General features: G+C 44.8%; 1 protein-coding gene across 1 annotated transcript in view; it reads left to right on the top strand.

Annotated features, from left to right (window-relative positions):
• The window catches only part of TTC1 (tetratricopeptide repeat domain 1), a 29,610-nt gene extending 24,803 nt beyond the window's left edge, over window positions 1-4,807 (top strand). The window contains exon 7 of the mRNA XM_010224674.2: window positions 4,165-4,807. Within this exon, the coding sequence (XP_010222976.1) occupies window positions 4,165-4,298 (134 nt within the window). The 3' untranslated portion in view covers window positions 4,299-4,807. The remainder of the gene's footprint in view (window positions 1-4,164) is intronic.
• The last annotated feature ends 15,844 nt before the right edge of the window (window positions 4,808-20,651 follow it).

The following is a 20,651-nucleotide window of genomic DNA, read 5'->3' on the forward strand; positions in this document are numbered from 1 at the left end:
CTCATGTGGCTCTTTCCCTTTATGCTTTCACGAGTATCCCCTGCTTCAGTAATTGCCCATGATGTGAGCCCATATTAACCATTTTCAGTGTTCATTTTTAATTTTTCTTCTAACTTCAAAGCCGAAAATTTCGAGGTGTTGTGCAACAGGTTAGTCTGGGGTAGGAAAAGCTCTCATTTGTGTGTAGGAGCAGCCCCTTTGCAGAAAGCCTGTCGGAACAGGGCAAGTTTGAAATTTAGTTTTAGAAAGGATTAGTAGCCTGGGGTTTGAATGCAGTAGTTTTTTCTGCATGGCTACATGTAAGCTAAGTATATTAATTATTTAAAAAAATATGTATGGAACATGCCATCTGTGTATCCCAGCTTAAACACATGGAATTCATCAAATGCAATTAATAACTATGGGGATTTTCCATGTAAGCTATAAGTAAGTGCATTCTGGAAAATAGTAAAATGTACATGGTTATTAATGTGAATCACAGGAGAGCCTATCAAAAACCTAGGCCTTTCAATCAACCTGATTATTATCCAGCTACTTGAGATCAGCATATATATTTACTAGGCTTAGAGCATGAAGTGGCTTTGTTATTTTTGTTTTTTAATGTACTGAAGGCAATGCTGTATTTGAAACTAAGAGGCAAAGCCGTGATAGTCTAGGGAGAATTGAGGTCACTTGAAATAGTGTAAACAAGAAGTGTTCCAGTTGCCTTTAGTTCAGGCCTTGCGTACAGGTTTAGGCAAGGGTAGAGGATTTGCCCAGACTCTTTCAGTGCCTTCAGAACAGTTGCTGGAAGTACAGTAAGTTTTCCAAAGATGGAACTTCATCAAGAAATTTCTAGGCCGTAACTTTGTATCCAGCATAAACAGTATGCAGCTTTTCAACTCCCAAACAATGCATTAACACTAGCAACTATTACAAAAAAAAACCCCTCAACTTTGGCTGTGTCATAATAAAAAAATAGTGAGAAATCTTGTGCATCTCCCTTTTGCCACAGAAAGTTCAGGTGAATAATGAATTACTGACTTCTGAACCTAATACTAATTTTACTGGTTAGTTTTCCAGTTAACCTGTGAATATTGAATTGAAGAGTAAACTTAGTTGTTAGAGTTCCAGGTTAAAAGTAGACATATGTGCTTTAGAATATCAACAACAACAAGATCTATCAAAGTTCTGTCTTGGAGGAGACTGTGACACTGCTCCAGGATAAACGAGTGTCTGGCTGCTGAGGACTCCACCGAGCTGAGTCACAGCTCCACATGCTTTTTACTTTTCTTTTTCTTTTATTTTTATTTTCTTCCCCTGCCCCCCAAGCACAATCTCTCTTTTAAGAGAGCTTTTCTCTTTTTGTGGGGGAAGGAGAAGGGAGGGGAGGGGACTAAGCTACAAATCTTAATTTAGGAATGAAAGGGGAGGGGGAGGAGGAAATAGCGCCTTCCTACAATGATGGGTTTATGTGCTCCGAGCAGCAGGAGCGTCGCTTTGGGCTTTTGTTCCTGGAAAAAGCAAGGCTTTCTTCTGCTTCATTAACAATTTAATAAGTGTGGCTCTACCAAAAGATGCTGCTGTACGTGGATTTAAATGATTGAATAGGAAGGTGATCTATGACTGCATTTAATTATTCAATCAAAGCTGGGTTAGATGAAGAATACAGTATTAAATATAACACAGTCTTCAAGCTCCCCCAAAGAACTGGCCTAGCTACAAGCACGGCTGCAGGACAGTTGTTCTGTGTTTATTGACTCTGGTGTGACCGGAAAGGAGCCGCCGTAGTAATTCTGGCTAGAAGAGACCTCTTACTGTTTCCTGAATCGGGCAAACTCGTCTGCCTGCTCCCGGGCCAGCTGCAAGGCTCGGATAACTCCTGAACTGTTCACAACTGGCTCCAGGAATGCTGGACTATGCCAGGCTTCTGCCGCAGGCAGACAAAGACTCATCTCACCCCAAAACTGGACGCTCAGCAATGACCAGTCGTCTGTCTAAAAGCACATAGCAAGTATTCATCTCGGTTGCAGAGATGCTGTGAAGAGCACCTCTCAGTTCTGTCACCAAAATGTTTTTCAGATGCAGTGTAAAAATTATCAGCTTGGTTTAATGGTTCATTTATCTTCAATGTAGTGTAGCTTAAAACAAATAGTCTGGTACAACACGGCTAATCCTAGCTGAGCCACACACAGGAATGGCCTTGTCCAACTCACTTGACCACCTCACCTGTTAATCCGAACAGGGAAAAATAAAACTGAAGAAAAATGCTGTTCCACCATTTGGTTGCTTTGTAGGTTAAAGTTATTTTTTTTGCTTGTTTGCTTGCTTCCTGAGTAAAACTGGAAAATTTCCATTTTGATCCCCAAAGATTAGTCTTGCTTTAAAGTAATTATACAGCTCTCTGAAAGATACCCAGGTGTGAACCAGCACTTCAACACAAGCCCTTAATTACACTGGCGTATTTAGGAGCGCAGTAGTATTGATAACTGTTGGTATCTTTATGCATCTTTATCTTCTTTAGATAAAAATGATCATATTTTTCTCTCAGCCATCTTTGCATATTTTCTGTGAATCTATCTTCAAAAAAGCTGTCCCTGCCTCAATTAAATCTTGCAGAGGTGATTGAAACAACGGCATGTTTTGGTTTATTGTAGTGGTGCTCAAGTCAAGCTATTGCCAAATTGCCCCTTATCTCTGGCATCAATTGGATAAGTTAAGAGTTTGATATGATTTGTGTTTTGAGCATGGGCACAGGCCTGCTGTGTCATGCCAGGCAAATCACTTGATCCCTTTGTGCTCCGTTTGTGCAGTGTAAATACTGCTTGTCTCTTTGAACAGGGCTTGTGCAGGACTTTGCTCCTTATGTTTCTGAACCTGTATGTGATTGTTGTGAAGTTGCTGCTTCAGTGTGGCTCAGCACCAAAGCCCTCATTAAATCCTGAGTGCTCTGTGTGTTAGAGCGAGGAAACCTAGTAAATGGCAGGAGTGAGGGCTGCGCTGCTGGACAGAAACGGGGAGCTTCAAGGGAGGATTTGTCTTGGATGCTTTTAAAAGATTAGAAATAGAAATAAAGGAAAAGATGTCCAAAATAGCATAGGATGTGTTTCATAACTGATATAGTCTATGGAACGCACAGAGATAGGGGTAGGTGTGGCATTTGCACGTTTCTTAGCTAAGTGACTGCCCACTTCATGACTTAACTGCTCTTGCTCCATGGCGGCCTTCCTTGTTGCTCTTCCTTCTCCATGTGCACACACAGAACTCCCTGCAAAACAAAATTAGTTGATTTGCGGATCTAGTAATGTTAGAATACTTTCAGGAATATGGTATCCAGCCTATGCGTGTGAAGAGTCGGAAAGCTTTTAGAGCATGCATTAACAGAAGTCTTTAGATCTTATTAGCTATCAATACTCTATGTAAATTTAACAGTGCTTGTTAAATAATGGTTCTTTAGGGCTCTTAGTAGTGAGAAGCTAACTATAATTAGAGAGCTGTAATTTGGAAGGTGAATTCGTGATGCCTTATCTTCAAATGTATGCTAAGTTTTTTGCAAGCAAAATGGCTGTAGCACTACTGTATGCTTCAAATGTAACTGCAGGTGCAAATGCATTTGCATGGAAGATTTATTCTTTTTATATCAATATGCACATATATTCTTTTTATATCAATATGCAAGTAGGCTTTAATAATTACAGGCAAACAGAGTTTGAAGCTTGTCTTGGAAGTTTAGGAAATTGGGTGGTTACACTTGCATGTTCACAGAGCTATAGCTACACTGAAAAGAACAGGACCTCAAAACTTTGTATTTGAAAATTGAGTATTGGCAGTTCAGAGGGGGAGCATGGCTTTGTTATGACTTAGAAACTCATGGCAAGAGCCTATGATTGAGGAAATCAGGTAGCCACAACCCTGCTGCCTGCAGTCCCTGAGTGTTCATCAAGGCTGCCTCATAGGCCCTGCAGGACTGCTGAGGTCATCTGTTTTCAGCTGCAAAGTTGGCAATGACTCTGTTCTAATCGGAATTTTTTTTAATGCATTTGAGAGCCTGGATATTTAACAAATGGGAGATACTTCCACAGCACTCACTTAACTTTGTGCAGTGGGTCTGTGTAACAGGCCATAATTCAGTGGGAGTTTTCCTCTCTGCTTATTACTCACATTATTTCTCTTTTTTCATTGTAGGTAAACTGAAGGATCTCGGGAATTTGGTTCTCCGCCAGTTTGGCCTATCAACAGACAATTTCCAGATAAAACAGGATTCATCAACTGGCTCATACTCCATTAATTTTGTTCAAAATCCCAATAACAACAGATAACACTAATTCAGTCTAGTTCTGCTGGCTTTGAGGCTTCATAACCCAGTGCTTGCAATGAGAGGATTCTGCCAACATTTATCACTCTACCCAAGCAAAGATTGACTCGAGCATATTCATTTCCCTGCTTGTGGAATTATTTAAAATGTGGGTGTAAAGAAAGTCTTTTGACTTCTCTCAGTGATAATGTTGTGTCTAGTGTGTGATTTATTTTTTTCTAATTTATTGTTTTCCCCCCATTGTGGTGTTTGGCTTGCCTGGCAGCCAGGTTCTCTCCTTGGCTCATTCAATGCTGGCAACAAAATTCTAGCAAGCAGTTGAGTTGAATCAAAATGCCCACGCGCCTGTAGCCAGTGCAAAGCCTAATGGTGTCTTGGGCAATTAATGAACCTAGCAGAAGCACTTCTTCACCCTCAGCAGGTGAATGTCCCTGACAGCATGCATGCAAGCAAGCCATCCTCCATTCCGTGGAGTAATTTTTCTTTGTAATAAAGGCTGGATATTTCTGCTCATTTGAGTTGTGGAGTTCTTGCCTCATACAAAACCTTCTGATGGTGGCAATGTTCCTAAAAATGCTTATAGCTACCCTCAGATTTACAAGACACTTTTGAGGCATTTGATTTTTTTGGCTTATTTGTAACAATATCAGTAAATCAACATTGGGGCCATTCTTGCACCAAAGCTTGTCTGTCGTCTTTAGAAAAATTAATACAAAGTAAAAAAACTATGTACCAAGTACATATACTTTGTAATGGTAACATAAAATATTGCAATTTGCTTGTCTGAAACTCATTGATATTGCAAATATTCATAATGGCAAACAAGTAAGTGACATTAAAGTTGATTGCAAAGATCTTCATAGTGCTCTAGACCTTGAAAACTTTGATATAGGTGGCATTCAAGTAGTTCACGGAGATTTTGGAGAAGCAGCGTCTTTCATAACTGCTGCCTGCTATTTTGTTTTTGTACCAGTATGGCAATGTTTATATTAGAGGCAGATTTTTTCAGTTGTCTCTGTGCAGATTTCAAATAATGATTTAATCAAATAATTAGCAGTAGCTGCCTGTTAGCTATTAGTTGTCATCTTAAATTTATTTCAGGAACTTTTCTTTTTTTTCCATGTGCTTAAGGGCTGAAATTTTAGCCCTTCCCTGAGCCCCTCTTTACCCTGACATGCCTGAAAGGGGCATCTCCCAGGCTAAGGTGTGTGTGGGGCGAACAGTTCTTTGTGCTGCTGTTTTTCATTTTGCCTGAGCAGATGGGGGGTGGTTGCTGTTGCTTAACTCTTGTCCTGCTGCATTTAGCTTCTACTCTCCAATTGCCTGAGCTGCAGCATCGAGTTGCATCGAGTCTGCAGTGAATGTGTTCACAGGGTTCAGTGATGCCATCGTGGAAAGGAGAGGCCCTTAGTCACAGCAAGGCCTGTACAGACTTTCACAGCTTCTGCATTATAGAAATGTCATTTAACTAAATACCAGGAATCAGCTTCAGTGATTTCCACGTGCTGAGACTTTAACTGTTGTGCTTTGCTGGAGTGAGGCCACTACCCTGGGAGGCCAGATTCCTTTACTGGAGAAGACTGGGCAAGCTGGTAGATCCATGGAGGAGAGGTTTTTAAGAAACCCTGGGTGTATCCCAGCCAGCAGTGGGGTGTGCTGGACTCCGAGCACTAAGGAGGAGGGTTGAGCGGCCCGGGCACTGTGACTGCAAGGGGAGGTGCTGGGAGAGGAGCCTGCTGGCACCCAGGAGGGCCAGGTAGGGTAGTCAGGCCCTGGGCTGGCAGCTCTGCAGCCACTCTGCTTTTCAGGTGCTGGGAAGGCTTCTTAGGTAAGGCAGAGTGTTGGGACTAATGACAATGTGAATAATCCCTCCTGGAACCTGGAGCACTAGGGAGCAGAGATGTCCAAGCTGCCCCAAAGGAGCCTTGGCTGGAGGCACTGCTGGAGCTCATGGACTCGGCCAGAGCCCAGAGCGAGGAGCTGCTGAGCTGTGTCCGACTCCTGCCTCCCCCGAGCTCCCAGCTGTGTGTGTCACCGGTGGAGATGGCACAGTTCCCGCTGCCGCAGGCTCCCTGCTGCCCGGGAGCAGGGCAGTGTCTGCACCTGGAGCAGCACTTACCTCTTCATCAGCTAACTGACAGGCAGCGAAGGGAGCCCAGCCAGGCCTGCGTCTTGTTCACCAACACTCAGGAGTCCTGCAGCACTGAATGTGAGGCTGCATAGCTAATGTTAGGTCTGAGCCCTATTGCTACAGTTAAATTCAAGGCAATACTCACTGGCAGTGGGCATACCCATGGAATGACTTTGCAAGTACTAGAGATGCTTCTCATTTTCTATATACCAATTTCTATTACCAATTAATTGCTATCTTTACTCACAAGGCATGTGTAAAGTAGGGCTGCTGTGTGAAATTACAGCCAGTGACTTAGCAACCTGCTGTTTTGCCTTATAAATGAGCTCAGGGGCAAGTTTTCCTCACAGTCCATTCCTGCTTCGTACCTTTAAAGGCCTGGAGTGCCTGTGCCCTCCTGAGTGGAGGCTGGTTAACTTATTCCAGAAAACAAAGGCACAATGGAACTTTTGAAATTACTAACTGATAGGCAAACGTGCTGTTGAGAAAAGGTGCAGCTTTCCTGCACTTTAAAACCACAGGTAGACATCAGACATCCAGCAGAGGACAAATGAAGCTAAAGGACTGCAACTGATTTGCTTTTCACACTTGTAATTTAATTGTATCAGGTGAAAGCAGCAGCTTAGCTTTCCTGAAAATTGGACACACCATTACTGAGGACTCAAAGCTATAGGTCATATCTGCTGCAAGTGCCACTCTGGCAAGAGCAGGAAGCTCTGAAATGTGTTATCTGCCATTATAGCAAGTTCTTTTCTACTTTAAAATTCCAATTAATTGCCTAAAAGAAATCCTTTTGGAGTCCAAAGCCTGAACAATTGCATTTATTTTGCTATTTTTAAAAGAGCGTTTTTTAAATGAGTCTAAACTAGTTGTCACAGCTGCCTACAGAAAGGTAATTGGTACGTCCTCCTGCTGTAATTGGCCACAAACCCACCATGTTGCTACGGTGCTCTGAATCACACATGCTCAGTGCACAACCTCTAATAGGAAAAAATGTTTTATGAAACTTAATCTTTTAAATGAGAGTGCTGTAGACCGACCACTTCCCTTGTTCATTTGTTCCAGCAGTTACTCACCCTTATTGTTTCTAACAAACATGTGCCTTTTTTCCACGCTGAGATGTCTGTTTTCAGCTCCCAGCCTTTGTTCCTCCTTACTCGTCTCTGTAAAATCAAAAAAAAAAAAAAAAAAGTATCTGGCATTTTATCTCCATGGAGACACACAGTAATAGGCTGTTGGTCTTTTTTGTAAGCTAAACAGACAGGGCTGCTTTAGGTCTCTGCCTGGGAAGGCTCCAGGACTGCTGCACGCTGGGGCTTAGACCTTCCCTTTTTGACCTCGAGGACACGAGAGCTGGGGCTGAGGTTTGGGTCCCTGCTGCTGTGCGGAAGTCACAACATGGTCGCTCATTCCTAGCACCAAGACTGCGTTGAGCCTTTTGGCAACAGGAGTGCTGTGTTTTAGACCTTCCGTAAGCGTTTTGTGGGGTACCTCCTTCCAGAGATGAGAAGTCTCTCTTTCCTGTAGCTACAGCTTCATTTTTTCTTTTAAAGCTATTTTTTTTTCTCTTTGTAGCTTTTCATTATAAATGCCTATAAAAAGTAGCTCATTGCTTTCCTGCTATCCCCTTTTCCTTAGCTTTATTATCATGTTCCTTGGTAGAGATTTAGTAGCCTCTAAACTCTCTAGCTCTAAAATTGCTGTTCTTTTACCTTCTCCCCCGTTTCTGAAGGGGAAGTACCCACTAAGTGCCAGTCCTGTCACATAGGTCATTCTACTGCTTTACCCTATTCCAAAGTTTTTATTTTTTCTCAGCGGTGAGACCGTGCAAACCTTCCTGCTGTACAGGAATGCTAGGGGTATGACAAGGAAGCACAAACTGCCTTGTCTGATCGTGTGGCATAGGTTATTTGCAACATGCTATTCTTCAGATTAGATAGGGTTTTTTCAAAATCTCATCACTCTTCATGTGTGATGGGAGCAGGATACCCATGGGAGAAGCCTTCACCCTCTGCTCCTCCACCACTAAAGCCAGCACACCCTGGACGTGCAGAGCAAGTTCACGGTGGGGGTTTGGGTTAGAATAAAACCTCCACCAGGGAGAAGCCAGAGCAGTGGGAACTCCTGCAGCAGCTAGGAGAGGGCCCTGCAGGCCCCAACACAGAGTGTGTCATGAAACAGGGCAATTTCCAGAGTGTGCCTTCATCTGTTCAAGGGATCAGAAGAATCACTGAGGTATCAGAAACCTCTCTGCAGGATCCTTGCAGTCTCCCGCGCTGGGTACCTCAGCACACGTGTGTTCCCGTGGTGAGCGCGGGGCAGCCCCGGCCCTGCAGCTCCCCCAGAGCTCCCCGCGCTACGCGCTGGGGTGGGGAAGACGCTCGGCGCTGGCAGAGCGGCCGAAATCAACGTTGCAGAAAGCTCCAAGGGGGATACCCAGCTTCTTGAAAAGGCAAACGCTGTCACTTCAGTTATCCCCAGAAAAACTCCTGTCTTTGAGGCTCCTCAACAATGTGCAGCTGTCCAAACAACCCCAGGAAAGCCTCCACCGAGCTGTCCCCGTTCCCACTTGTTTTTCAGGGCGGCTCTGCACAGGCCCAGGGCTGCCGCAGGAGCCTGGCCTCCCACGGTGCCCCGCCGCAGGGCCCACGGCCGCTACATGCTGCCCCGCCACCAGGCCTGCAGCCTCCTGTGGTGCCCCGCCACGGGGCCTGCGGCCGCCCATGCTGCCCCGCCACGGGGCCTGGCTACCTGTGCTTCCCCATGGCCTCTTGTGCTGCCCCACCACAGGCCGGGCTCCCCGTGCTTCCCCGCGGCCTCCCGTGCTGCCCCGCCACAGGGCCCGCAGCCACGCCGACGGCCTGGCCGCAGAGCACCCAGCCACTGCCCTGGCCCTTCTTGCTGGAAGCACCATCCCCTCTCCCTGCCAGCCACACCTGGGCTCCTGTGTGCCTTGGGACCTGCTAGTCCAACCCCAGCTCAACAGGAGCTACTTGGAGCCAGGGGAGCACAACCCAGCTGTGCGAGCAGCAGGACCTGCACCTGCCCCACAACGTTTCTTTTTAATCGTTCCTCCTACAGAGACAGTGTTGTCATCGCTTAGCATCTTGGGCAGCAGAGCCTCATTCCTACCTTGCTTCCTGCTGCTGCTCTTCACCCTTCTCCCACCTCCTCGAGGACGGGCTCCTCAGGCAGCGGATGGGCGCAGCGTCTCGGAGCAAGCGGGTAGTGATGGGGACCGTTGCGGCTGTGCCGGTTGGACAGGCCAGCAGCTCCGCTGCACCGCGTGGGGCCCGGCTGCCTCCCGCCAGCCTTGATTACCGCAGAGCTGATGGTCTGCAGCGTTGGGGGAAAAGGTGCAAAGAAAAGGCAGGTATCCCTGCGGCTGCACATCAGGAGGAACCATAACAGCCACGTCCATCAGTTTCCCCTAGCAGAGAACAAAATCAGGTCTACAAGATCAGCTCAGCCTGTAAGCATATAAAATCTAGACACCCTGAATCCCATGAGCTTTGCCAAATTCACAGGAACACAGTGTTTCTGGGAATGACTGCTTGGGCAAAAGCATTTTTTTCAGTTAATTTTGGATTCTGCCTGCAAGCTAAGGCCTGGCCTTCAGCTGAGCACCTGCTGTTCCCTCAACTCCACCAAGGATTTGGGGGATTTAACATCTCTGAAAACAAATAAATATCTCCCCCGCCAGACTCTCCCTCCATGTCCTGAGACTTGTCTTCTGCTACACCAGTCCTAAGCAACACAGCAGCAGGCAAGACTCTGCCGTCAGGGACAGCAGCCCTGATACGCTCCTACCCTTGACATACCCCACAACACTGCCAATCCCATGTCACGTCTATTCAGTAGAATCTGTAGCATCTCTCAGCTTCTTTCACTCGAGTGTTTAGGATTTCAGAAAGCACCAAGCTTTGAAGCTGAATCCTTCCTTCCCCAATGAGCACATTTCAGCACAAAACTTCCTTGAGATCCACCTTCTACTGACTAGCACAGACAGCACAGAAAGGAGACACCGCTAGTCTCCCGTTCCTATGTTTTAAAGAGCTGTGCTATTCCTAAAGGATTATTGCAATAGCCAAGCTCTGTTGCAGGCTGCTGCAGCCAAGGATCAATTACACCAGCATCCTATTGCTTTTCAAAACCAGGCAAGATGTGCATGGCCACATTTAACGTGCAGCATGAACGCACTGGTCATTCCCTTGCTTTCCCTGTTTGGAAGAACCCCAACAATTTCTTGTTCAGCAGCTTAAAGTTGTGCAGCCTCCTGCTTGAAGAGATGTAATTGCTAGGGAGTATCTTTTATCAGCAGAGGCTCGGGTTAGCCTGTTTGTCAAAGAAACAGTCTCCTGAGGCACAGTAAATCATCAGGCTCTCGGCTGCTGTGGCATTAAGCCAGAGTCATTACAGCCTACCCTGACAGAGCAAAGTCATTTATAGATTAAACATCTTAAAACAGCTGAAACGTATTAACCACTTCTTTTTTTCTGATTCTGCATGTTCAGTGGTAATCTTTCCAATTGGAAATTTCACTATTTGCAGCAATGATTCAATACTGGTGCAAGGAGGATCCATACTCGACCATTTCTCACTAGCAGGTGGTCTTCAGGAAGAAGATCTAAAAGCCAGTATTACTTAAGCGCACAGTGGAAACAGCGGCTACTGAGAGCGTGTCCTTAGCCTAAAAAAACCAGGGTTCTGGTATTACCGCCTGCCCCAGGTCCTTCAGCTGACTCCGGCGAGCGATGAGCACTGCTCTTGGGTGGCCTGTGTGTGGTCCTCGCACTGCGGCTCATCAAGGGCAGAACCGCTGGGCAGCAGCCAACTCCAGCGAGAGACTTCGAAGCCCTCACACATCAGGCAGGGCCATCAGCCTGGTACCAACACCGCTACGCTGCTGGGCAGGCTTCTTTTCCAGTTCTAGCCTTGGAGTATCAAATACAGCGTGTCCTGCAGGTACAGCCTGAGCACAGAAGCGCTGGAAGTGTTCCCAGAAAAGGGGCTGACACATCAGTTAAGCCAGGGCTTAGGAGAGGGGAACAATATTACCCGAGCTAGTCGGCAGCTCTGTGCCCGCTGGAGCAGCGTATTCCCGGGCGGTGCTGGCATGTGCCACGCGCCTCGCAGGGCCCTCTGAGGAGGGACTCGCTTCCAGCAGCTCGGCTGGCTGCGGCATTTCATGCCAAGGCATTTTTCTATCTCCACGAAAAGGAGGGATCTGGGATATCTGGAAACTGGGGGAAAAGGAAGGATCTGGGATATCTGGAAACTGGGGGAAAAGGAGGCTGGCAGCACTACTGCAGCCCCTGTCCCGAGCCCTCTAACAGCCCTTCTCTCTGGGACCCAACGCGTGTGTGCGCTCCCGGTCCATGCCATATACAGCTGAGGCTGTAACGCATGGAGCCAGCAGCGGGTTTGTTAAGCCAAATGCAACTAATGGCTCTAATATTGTTTCAGTATATTAATAAAAATGTATGCTTCAGCCAGTCCCTGCTCTCAGAGCTCATTTTAAAGGGAAAAAAAGCAAACCCAACGAATCACAAAAGGATTATCCCTATCTACCTGAACAGTATTTCTGAGATCTTATATTTAGTACGGTCCCTTTGCACTATTGAAAAAACAGTCCCAGTCCTTCTCTAGTGCCTCAGAGTACTTACTTAAATGCTTGAATGAAGCAGCAAGTAGACCCAGTTTAATATTTAATAAGCAAGACAACCCCATTTAGAAATCCAAGCCCCCAAGCTGCTACACTGAGAGCTCTTAGCTGAAATTCTGGATTTCAAAGTTGCAGGTATTTGACTTGACTTGGCTTAGAAAAACTATCCCAAATGACCCCAGAACTACATCCTGGTATGGAGTGTGCCCACTTCAGCTGCTGGTTTGTCCTCCAAATGCAGTGCGTAAATAAAACCAAAATCCATAGAAACATGCAAGGAAAAAGCAGGAACAGAACCATACAGATGACTGACTGCAAGTAAAAATGCTGCCTGCACTGCATGGATGAGAAAACAAAGTGCTTCTTTTGCTACCGCCTCCAGTGTGAGCCGAACCACGAGCAGCGCTTCCTTTCTAAAGCAATGACTCCGCTCAGCCTCTCCTGCATGGAGAGAGCGAGTGACAAATCCATTTACAAGGACTTGAGTGAGGACAAGTGAACAACAGGGAAAAATGACACCAGTGAGTGGCAGTTGATACCAAAGCAATATTCGCATTGGCTTGTTCCCGTGCCTGCGGTTGCTTAGGGGCCTGCTGCTATTACTTTGTCATTCTGCTGACAGCCTCCTCGCACGCTCATTAGCATTTGGCAGTTTGAGCTTTACTTTGCCATTGATTGAGCAGAGGGATGAGCTGCTTTTCCAGCCGGTGCAGGTTCTCTGCTGCAGGCCGGGCGCTCCTGCAAGGCCCAGCCACAGCCATTTTATGTATCAGGGACCGGCTCCAGCCTTGCCGGGTCCCCGGCTGGCCCCGCCGCACAGAGGCCGCACAGGGACGTCACCCTGCCAGTGTGGCAGCCCCTGCCCTCTCACCAGCTCTGGAGGATGTTGCAGGCAGGCGAAGCAGCCCCGTGCAGCACCGCGGGGTGCGGAGGTAACGTGAGAGCAGCCCATGGCGCCACTTCCTTGGTCGCGGACGGAGCTCCAGGCACAGGACTCCAGTCTCACTGCCCAGTGCCCAGTAATGAGCACGACGCTGCGGCCAAATCTACTGCCTCACCTCCTGGTTCCCGATTTACCCACTTCCTTAAGGAACCTGCCCGCTGCCCTCACCTGGAAAAGAAATCTCCCCCCGCTGTGCGTGGGCCTCGCGCCCCAGGCACCACGAAGCTCCCGCCTCAGCCGCTTCTGCCCTCGCTCCCGCCTCAGCCGCTTCTGCCCTCGTGGTCACCCTCCTGCGCTTGGGGGAGGCGGCACACACCCCCATCCCGGCCTCATGGCCCATGCTTGGATTAGTGCTGCGCTTTCATCACCCCGCTACAGCTACAAGTGAAGGTTAATCAATGGAGTAATTGCAGCTCTCTGAAATCCCTGGGGTTAGGGGCCTTGTGGGTGCCATAGTCATGCAGCAAACTCAGGGGTGCCCCGCACAATGTCACAAAGGAAAAGCCATTAGTGAGCAATTACATTGCAGCGGGATTTCCCCCCTCTTCACCAGACCCTAATGAGAAGAACCAATTCAGGAGGAAGGGCTGCAAGAAGGCCGGAATAATGAGAGGGAAAATGGGAATTCCTGTAATCCGGCCAGGGTAAGAAACAAACCTCTAAAGCAAAAGAAAAACCCAATATGCTGCATCTCTGTTCCAAGCACAAGACAGGCATGGAGATCCTGCTCACAGACACAATAAGCATCAAACTGATTTTGAAAGCATGAAAGCGCCAAGCTTGTAGCTGCTGCAGACTGTATACATGTGCTCTGGCACTCCCCTCCAGAAGGTAATTCAGTTTTGGGGAAAGACTTTTGGCTACTGCCAACACACCACAGCAACAAAAAACCTTACTTAGAAAAGGGCTGGAATTTCTGTATCTGCTGCTACTTCCTGGCTATCATGATGCCATGAAAAAAAAAGACAAAAATTTTTTTGAAACTTCCTCAAAGTCAAATTTATGTAAGCCATTTAACTGATGTTTAATCTAAGGCTCAAGTAAAATTAGGATACCTTTCCTTTCAAGTAATAAAAATGTAATTGGTAGTAATCCATATAAATGCTATTTTATATTTGCTGTGAGCACCCATGAAGAATCATTCCCCGACTCGTCCTTCCCCACCACAGCGCTGGGGCCGATGCCGTAAGGCACAAGCAGGAGACACTTGGCGCGAGGCATTTCTTACCCACATGGACAAACAGCTTCTCACACTTACCTGCCATGGACAGACCTGTCCGAACCGCTAATGCCACAGGTGAGAAGCGGCCGAGGAGCAGAGGCAGGGACGCGAGGCCGCACGGCCTGGCTGTGCTCCCTCAGCGCCACAGCCGCTCGCGTCCCTCAGCCCGGCCTCGCGCCGCGTCCACGCGGCAGGGCCGGCGCGGCTGCTTGGCACCTGCCTCTACGGAGCACGGCGAATCCCTCCTTCCTATTCACTGGAGAAGAACAAGGAAAGCTTTTTCCTATTCCTTATGGGAATACCTGGCTTGTTGAGGACTCCGCGTGTTTTAGCCACTGTGGTGAAATGCAGGGCTGCACAGAGATTTGTCCAGAAGATACACTGCCAACAGTGGATTAGAAGCCTCAGTTTAATCTCTGTTTAATTCAAAAAAAAAAACACAACAAAAACTTTAAACATAAACCACAGCCTTGTGGGTCAAGGACTAATAAAACAAGGAAGTTGTACAACATAAAATCATTCAACATTATTTCCCTTTAAAAGAGCACTGAAAAAAATCAAGGCTTTATTTGAATAAATGTTACACAACATTCTTTATCATTTACTTCTCAGCAAACCTTAAAAGGTGAATCATATTTTCCTCATTCAAGTCTACAAAATGAAAGAGGCATAGTGACCATTCAATATACAGACAAGAAGGTAGCACGGAGCAAAGCTTAAATATTAAGCAACTAAAGCAAAAAAAGTGAAAAGCAATACATTACCGTAATTCTCTATCATTAGAATATCCCTGACAATTTCATTTCAAAATGAAAATCTGGTTTCAAACAAAATGGCTGCAATACTTTCTCAGAAAACAAATCCAAATACAGTTAGCTACCTTGTCTATTTTTATGCTATTTGCTTATATACCCATATTTTCCAATGCAGAGACCTGCATCTCTCTTAAGTGTACTTTATATTTTAGCTGCTGTGCACAAGTGCTCATGCAGGTGAGGAACAAGAGCACTGCTTAAGAGTCAGATGTCAGATGCTTAAGAGTCAGGCAGGCACTACTGGCTTCTACTTACAACATCAATCACTTTTCAATCCCAATGTGCAATAACCCTGCTAGTACAGTCTGGGCCTTTTTCCTGAGCAGAAACGGTTTTGTGCCATGTTGTTTGGTGGCTTGTGTGTGTGTGTGTGTGTGTGTGTGTATGTGGATAAAAGCTCTATTCATTAGGCCAAGACCCTAAGTCATTATCGCTGCAATTGGGGTTTGGTCCCCAGAGGTAAAAGGCTAGACACCAGCTCGCTACACCAACCCACTGCCCTTTTCCTCAAATCAACTGTCCCACTCTCTCTAAATTCTAGTCAAATCGCAGGCCATGGGCAGGACCAGACTGCTGATGCTCTCCTTACTACGGTGAGAAGGAAGAGCGCTGTAGAACAAATAATCTAAAAAAAAAAAAGTATTTATTACCAAAAAAGGTACAATGTGAACCTACTGTACAGAATTAAACAACTGTTTTTAAGAAATAGGCAGGATTCAATTTCTGATTTTATAAATAAAGAAATTACCTCTAAAAAAAAAAGAAATTTAATCAATACCAAGACTGAACTGCGTCAGTGTGCAGGTATTGCTGACAGCCTTCCCTGCACTCGGATCTCTGTCCACCACCTTCCAGCCTCTCACTTCTCTCCTCTGCCATAATTTAAAAAACTGCCATTTGAACCTGGCAACAGGTTCATACAGCAGACTTGTCCTAACTTCAGATGTGAGGTTTCTTAATTCAAGCTCCATAAATAAAGGATTTTAAGTTGTCTTTGTGCTGGCACATACCTCCAGAAAGGTACCTTGTTTTACATGATCTGGCCAAAGACACTTTGCTTTCTCCAGTTGAATCAGGATATTAGTAAGGACAAAAAGAGTGTAGTACAAGTCTTTCTACTCCCACAGAAACAAAAAACTGACTTTTGTTAGATCACGTGCACTTTTTCATTTCTTTCAAACAAGTATTATTTTCCAGATTATAATCTCAGCAGGGAATTTATTGTAAGAAGTGATACTGCTGGAAAGTGTGCACACTGTCAAATAATCAGTGGCAAATAAATTAATATTTAATAACTCAGTATTTTAACAGTGTGTCCAGCATTTACTAGGTCCACTGAAATAAGCATCACAAAATAACTTTTGGGGGAGGGCAATTACATGGATAAAACCCACTGGCTCTCTCATTTTGATTTACAGCTATTCAAAGAAGTCAATGCAACTCAGATCAACCATCAGAAACACTAATAAAACCTTTGTTCTCCTAGTTCCCTATCTGAAAAAGTTATGCCAAAAGGAAAAATTAACCCATGATTGGAAAGAGAAATGCCATTCCACTTAATCCCTGTCCATTCATGATTCTCATCTTGTTATAGTATCATAAGCAAAATGCTACTCTCTGTGTTGTAGCCCTCAATGTTTTTCCACAATCCTCAATTCCCTAAGTGTTACAATAGCATAAATAAAATGCAACCATATTCACACAGAAGGAGCTTTCCCATAACACAGAGGTAAATGGAGTTTGTGGTCACTGTCCTTTCCATCACCTCTGTGGGAAATATTGGTCTCATATAGCAGGACTGTTCATATTTTACAATACAACTGGTTTTGGACATGCTTTTGATCACAGGTCACAGCTCTTCTAACACCTGCACTAAATACTAACTAAGCCTCATAGAATGGAAAATTGCAATGCTAAAGTCAAGAATTAAAATAAAAGTTCAGAAGTTACAGTCAGCTTCCCAGGCAATTGGCTCCACACTGGCACCTATCAAAACATACAAACGTGACTGTCACATTACAAAAAAAAACCCATTTATTTGCAGTGATTCTTCATACTAATAATTCAAGTGGTTCCTTGCATGTAAGTGTCATATAGTCTTTAATATTTCATGCGTCATTTATTGCAAAAAAGTTTTATAAAATATTTCCTAACATCTTTTTAAATTTGAAAGAAAATGTACATTAGGTACAGGTGCCCTAACAGGGTGTGAGGGGATGCCTTAACATACTCCCCGCCGTCCCCTTCAAAAAAATGTTTACTACTTGGTGAAGATTTCAGAGGAAAATAGGACAAGTTCAGTCTCAGATTCTTTCAGTCCTGATGAGCTGGTGCTCTTCGTGGCAGTGTAGTGAGGTCCATAAAAACAGCAGTTGACTAGTGTCTCTGAGCTGAAAAGGGGAGAGAAAGGGAAAATGGTTACATGTCTTCCAGCACATACTGCAAAAGTAGGAAAACAGAATCTGTGATGGTCAAAAAAGCTACTGGTTCACCTATTCAGTTTTGTGCATTGGGTGCAGATGTGAAAGGGAAAAAAGAAAACATTTACATTATAAGACATATACAAGGGAAAAAGCTCCTCAGTTGACTGGAGTTTCTGGAGAAGCTTCCACGCTAACCTATGCTATGTCTCACCCCATTTCAGCATCGAGAGAAGTTTTTAAGTAGCTTGGAGCTAGTTAATGAAGGCAGGAGATGATACAAAGGCTCTACAGTGACGTGCACTTTGCAATATAAAACTAAAGCTGTCCCTGGAGCAGCAGCCCCAGCGGTACCACAGCGAGCGAGGCCTACAGAGCGCAAGGGAGCGGCACAGCATTGAGCTGCTCATCACATTCCTTTTCAAATACTCCTTACATTTCCCCATTTTTGGCATGCAACTCTATAAAATAACGATAAAAACAGTCCATGAGACCACCAGCACTCAGTAACCCTTAGCATTGCACTGACTTGCCATCTGCAACACTAAAAACCGCAGTTAAAGACCAATACAAGTTGGAGAAGACCACCAGGGCTCACCTGGTCCAAACCCTTAGCTGAAAAAAAAAAGGGGGGGGGGGCAAAACAAGTTCCAAGCAGGCCAGTTGCACTGATTCCTTTCACAATTCTGTGAAGCTTAAACTGCCAATGTTTCTCCAGCAGCAGATGCACATTTTTCAGCACTGCCAAAGCACTGGGACTAACAGCACAATTAAAATAAGAGATTCAGAACATGGACATGAAAATCCCAAAGTTCCTTCTAAATGAACAACCATCTTGAATATTAACCAAACTAGATAAAAAATGAGAAGCAGAAAAGTTTGTGAAAATAGCACTAACACAAAGGGAGCCAGGAAGAGAAGGAGCAAATCCCTGGGCTCATGTTGCTCACAAAGGACAACATGGAACATGGAAAAAAATATTTCATTTTTTATCTTATATAATGGAGTAGAAATATTTAAAACAAGAATGAAATGTTAGGAAACTTGCTATGGAGAAAAGGAGAGGTAACTATGAAATTTAACAGATCCAGGCAAAGACGGGCCTATTTGCCACACAGAGTCCAAGTTAAAGAACCACACAGGCATTTGTTTAATACCCAATGGACCCTCATTTGGGGATGATACGCAGGATTCCTATATAACAAAGTCCCTTTTTAATTATGTTCCATTCTGAGATGCAGAATATAAACGTGCAGAACCTCTCTAAGGAGAAGGAGGCCACACAAAGTTCCACGCCTGATGAACTACCATATTTTTTTGTATTAAGCAGCACTTACTGTTGGTGCAGGTAAATAAACCAACAGTATTCCAGACTGCAAAACTTCCAATATTGGTCACTAAATCATACGGTCAATACAGGATTCTCCAAAATAAGACTAATATTAAGTTAGCGTTGTATATCCATGATGTCTTGCAAAGAGAAGCTTTTATTGTATGTCACAGGACGCAACTCTGCTCAGACACATTGGAAATCCTAAAAAAGGTACAATGACAGTTGAGCCAGGATGCTCAAACACGCTCCTTCCCAAATTCAGGCCTCAGGGATGCAATGTTTAGCTGGCAAACTTCTGTGGGCCGCAAAGGAAGAAGCAAGACAAGAAACTGGTTCAACAACCCACCCTTGAGCACAGCCCTGGCTTGTCTAACTGCGCCGTCACCCATCGCGAGCGTTTCCCGTTCAAAAGGGATGAGGCTTCTTGTTTCACACATCCACTAACAACGCAGCAGCTGAAACAGCCACGGTGCTTTTCAGAACCAGCACCGGGCAAAATCTGATCCTGACAAACATGGCACTCATGTTACTAAACAAGCCACTTCCTCTTTGTGCAACTTGCTGATTCTTTTCATGGAAAGATTCCAGAATACCCTTATTTAGTACTAGGCAGCTTCTCCTCTTGAAGGTTAGACACCCACTTGAGTGGCTCCAGGAACATTACTAGACATGTTCACAGTGAAAGTCAAGTTTGTGTTTTACTAGCAACAAATCTCAGATTATAAAAACCAAACCCAATACGTGTCTAATATCTCATCCCAAACCTAATCCAACAGAACAGTACTGGATCAAATCCTTTCATGCTCATACTGAAAAGTAAAAATAATGAATTCTTCATGTAAATCAAACTGCATCTACAATAAATTTAAGTTCTTCTCACTGTCCTATTTCCTACCCAACAAAAAAAGATATAAAGACATGCATGCATCCATATGAAGTCTAAGAAATAAATACACATCTAGGCTCAAATTCCCAATAATCTTAAGTATCTGTCTGTGCTTTGAATCCCATTATATTTGGTGTACATTTAAAGTTTAGCACATATATTAAGTTTTAACCTAAATATAGGTACTCCCCTCTAATCAAGGCTTTGGAAAGGAAAAAGAGGGTGGGGGAAAAAGAAGAACAGCTCCATTTTCTCAGAGCGGTGACTCCCTAACTACAGTCTATTTGCCACGTGGGAGCTGCTCCTCGAGATGTTACTGCTCAACTCTCCTTGCTTTATCTGCTAAGTTTCATTAAGAGAAGTACAACGGCAGGGCCTACAATCACAGGCAATGGATGAACTGCTCACAAGAGGCTTCCTGTGAAGATGCGATCCACACACGTTTGAGGATTGCTGGTTTAAGGTACACAACCTTATTTTAAAATCGTTCAATTTGGCCTTTACATTATAACTGTCATGGTGTTTAATCTGATAATGCAATACAAAATTTAATAAGCAAGTCTAAAAATAAATTTATTGTGATTCTTTTCAAGAGAATACATGTCAATCCTGACCTCAGGTTAGGTCAGGGAGAACAGGCTATATTTGAAGTCCTCAAAAAAAAAAAAAAAAAGGGATGGGGGGAATAAAATACCAGGTAGCTTATCACCTCTTTCCTAACCTGCTTTGCATATGATTACTTGATAATAGTGCCCCTTTACTTAAGGCAGGGTGTAAACCAGGCAGACCTGCCAATTTCACTGATAACTTCAGTGCCCCCATCTGAATCCAGTGCTCTGCCTGACACTGTAAGAGAGCAGCAGGACCCATCAGTCGCATGTAAAATGCTGCCATTTGTTGAGACCTACGGTAGAAAAAATCCAGTTAACAGAAGTTCAGAAT

This window comes from Tinamus guttatus, unplaced genomic scaffold (assembly GCF_059628265.1).
Source record: "Tinamus guttatus ecotype Peru unplaced genomic scaffold, ASM5962826v1 Tinamus_guttatus_pri_ptg000155l, whole genome shotgun sequence".
NCBI lineage: Eukaryota > Metazoa > Chordata > Aves > Tinamiformes > Tinamidae > Tinamus > Tinamus guttatus.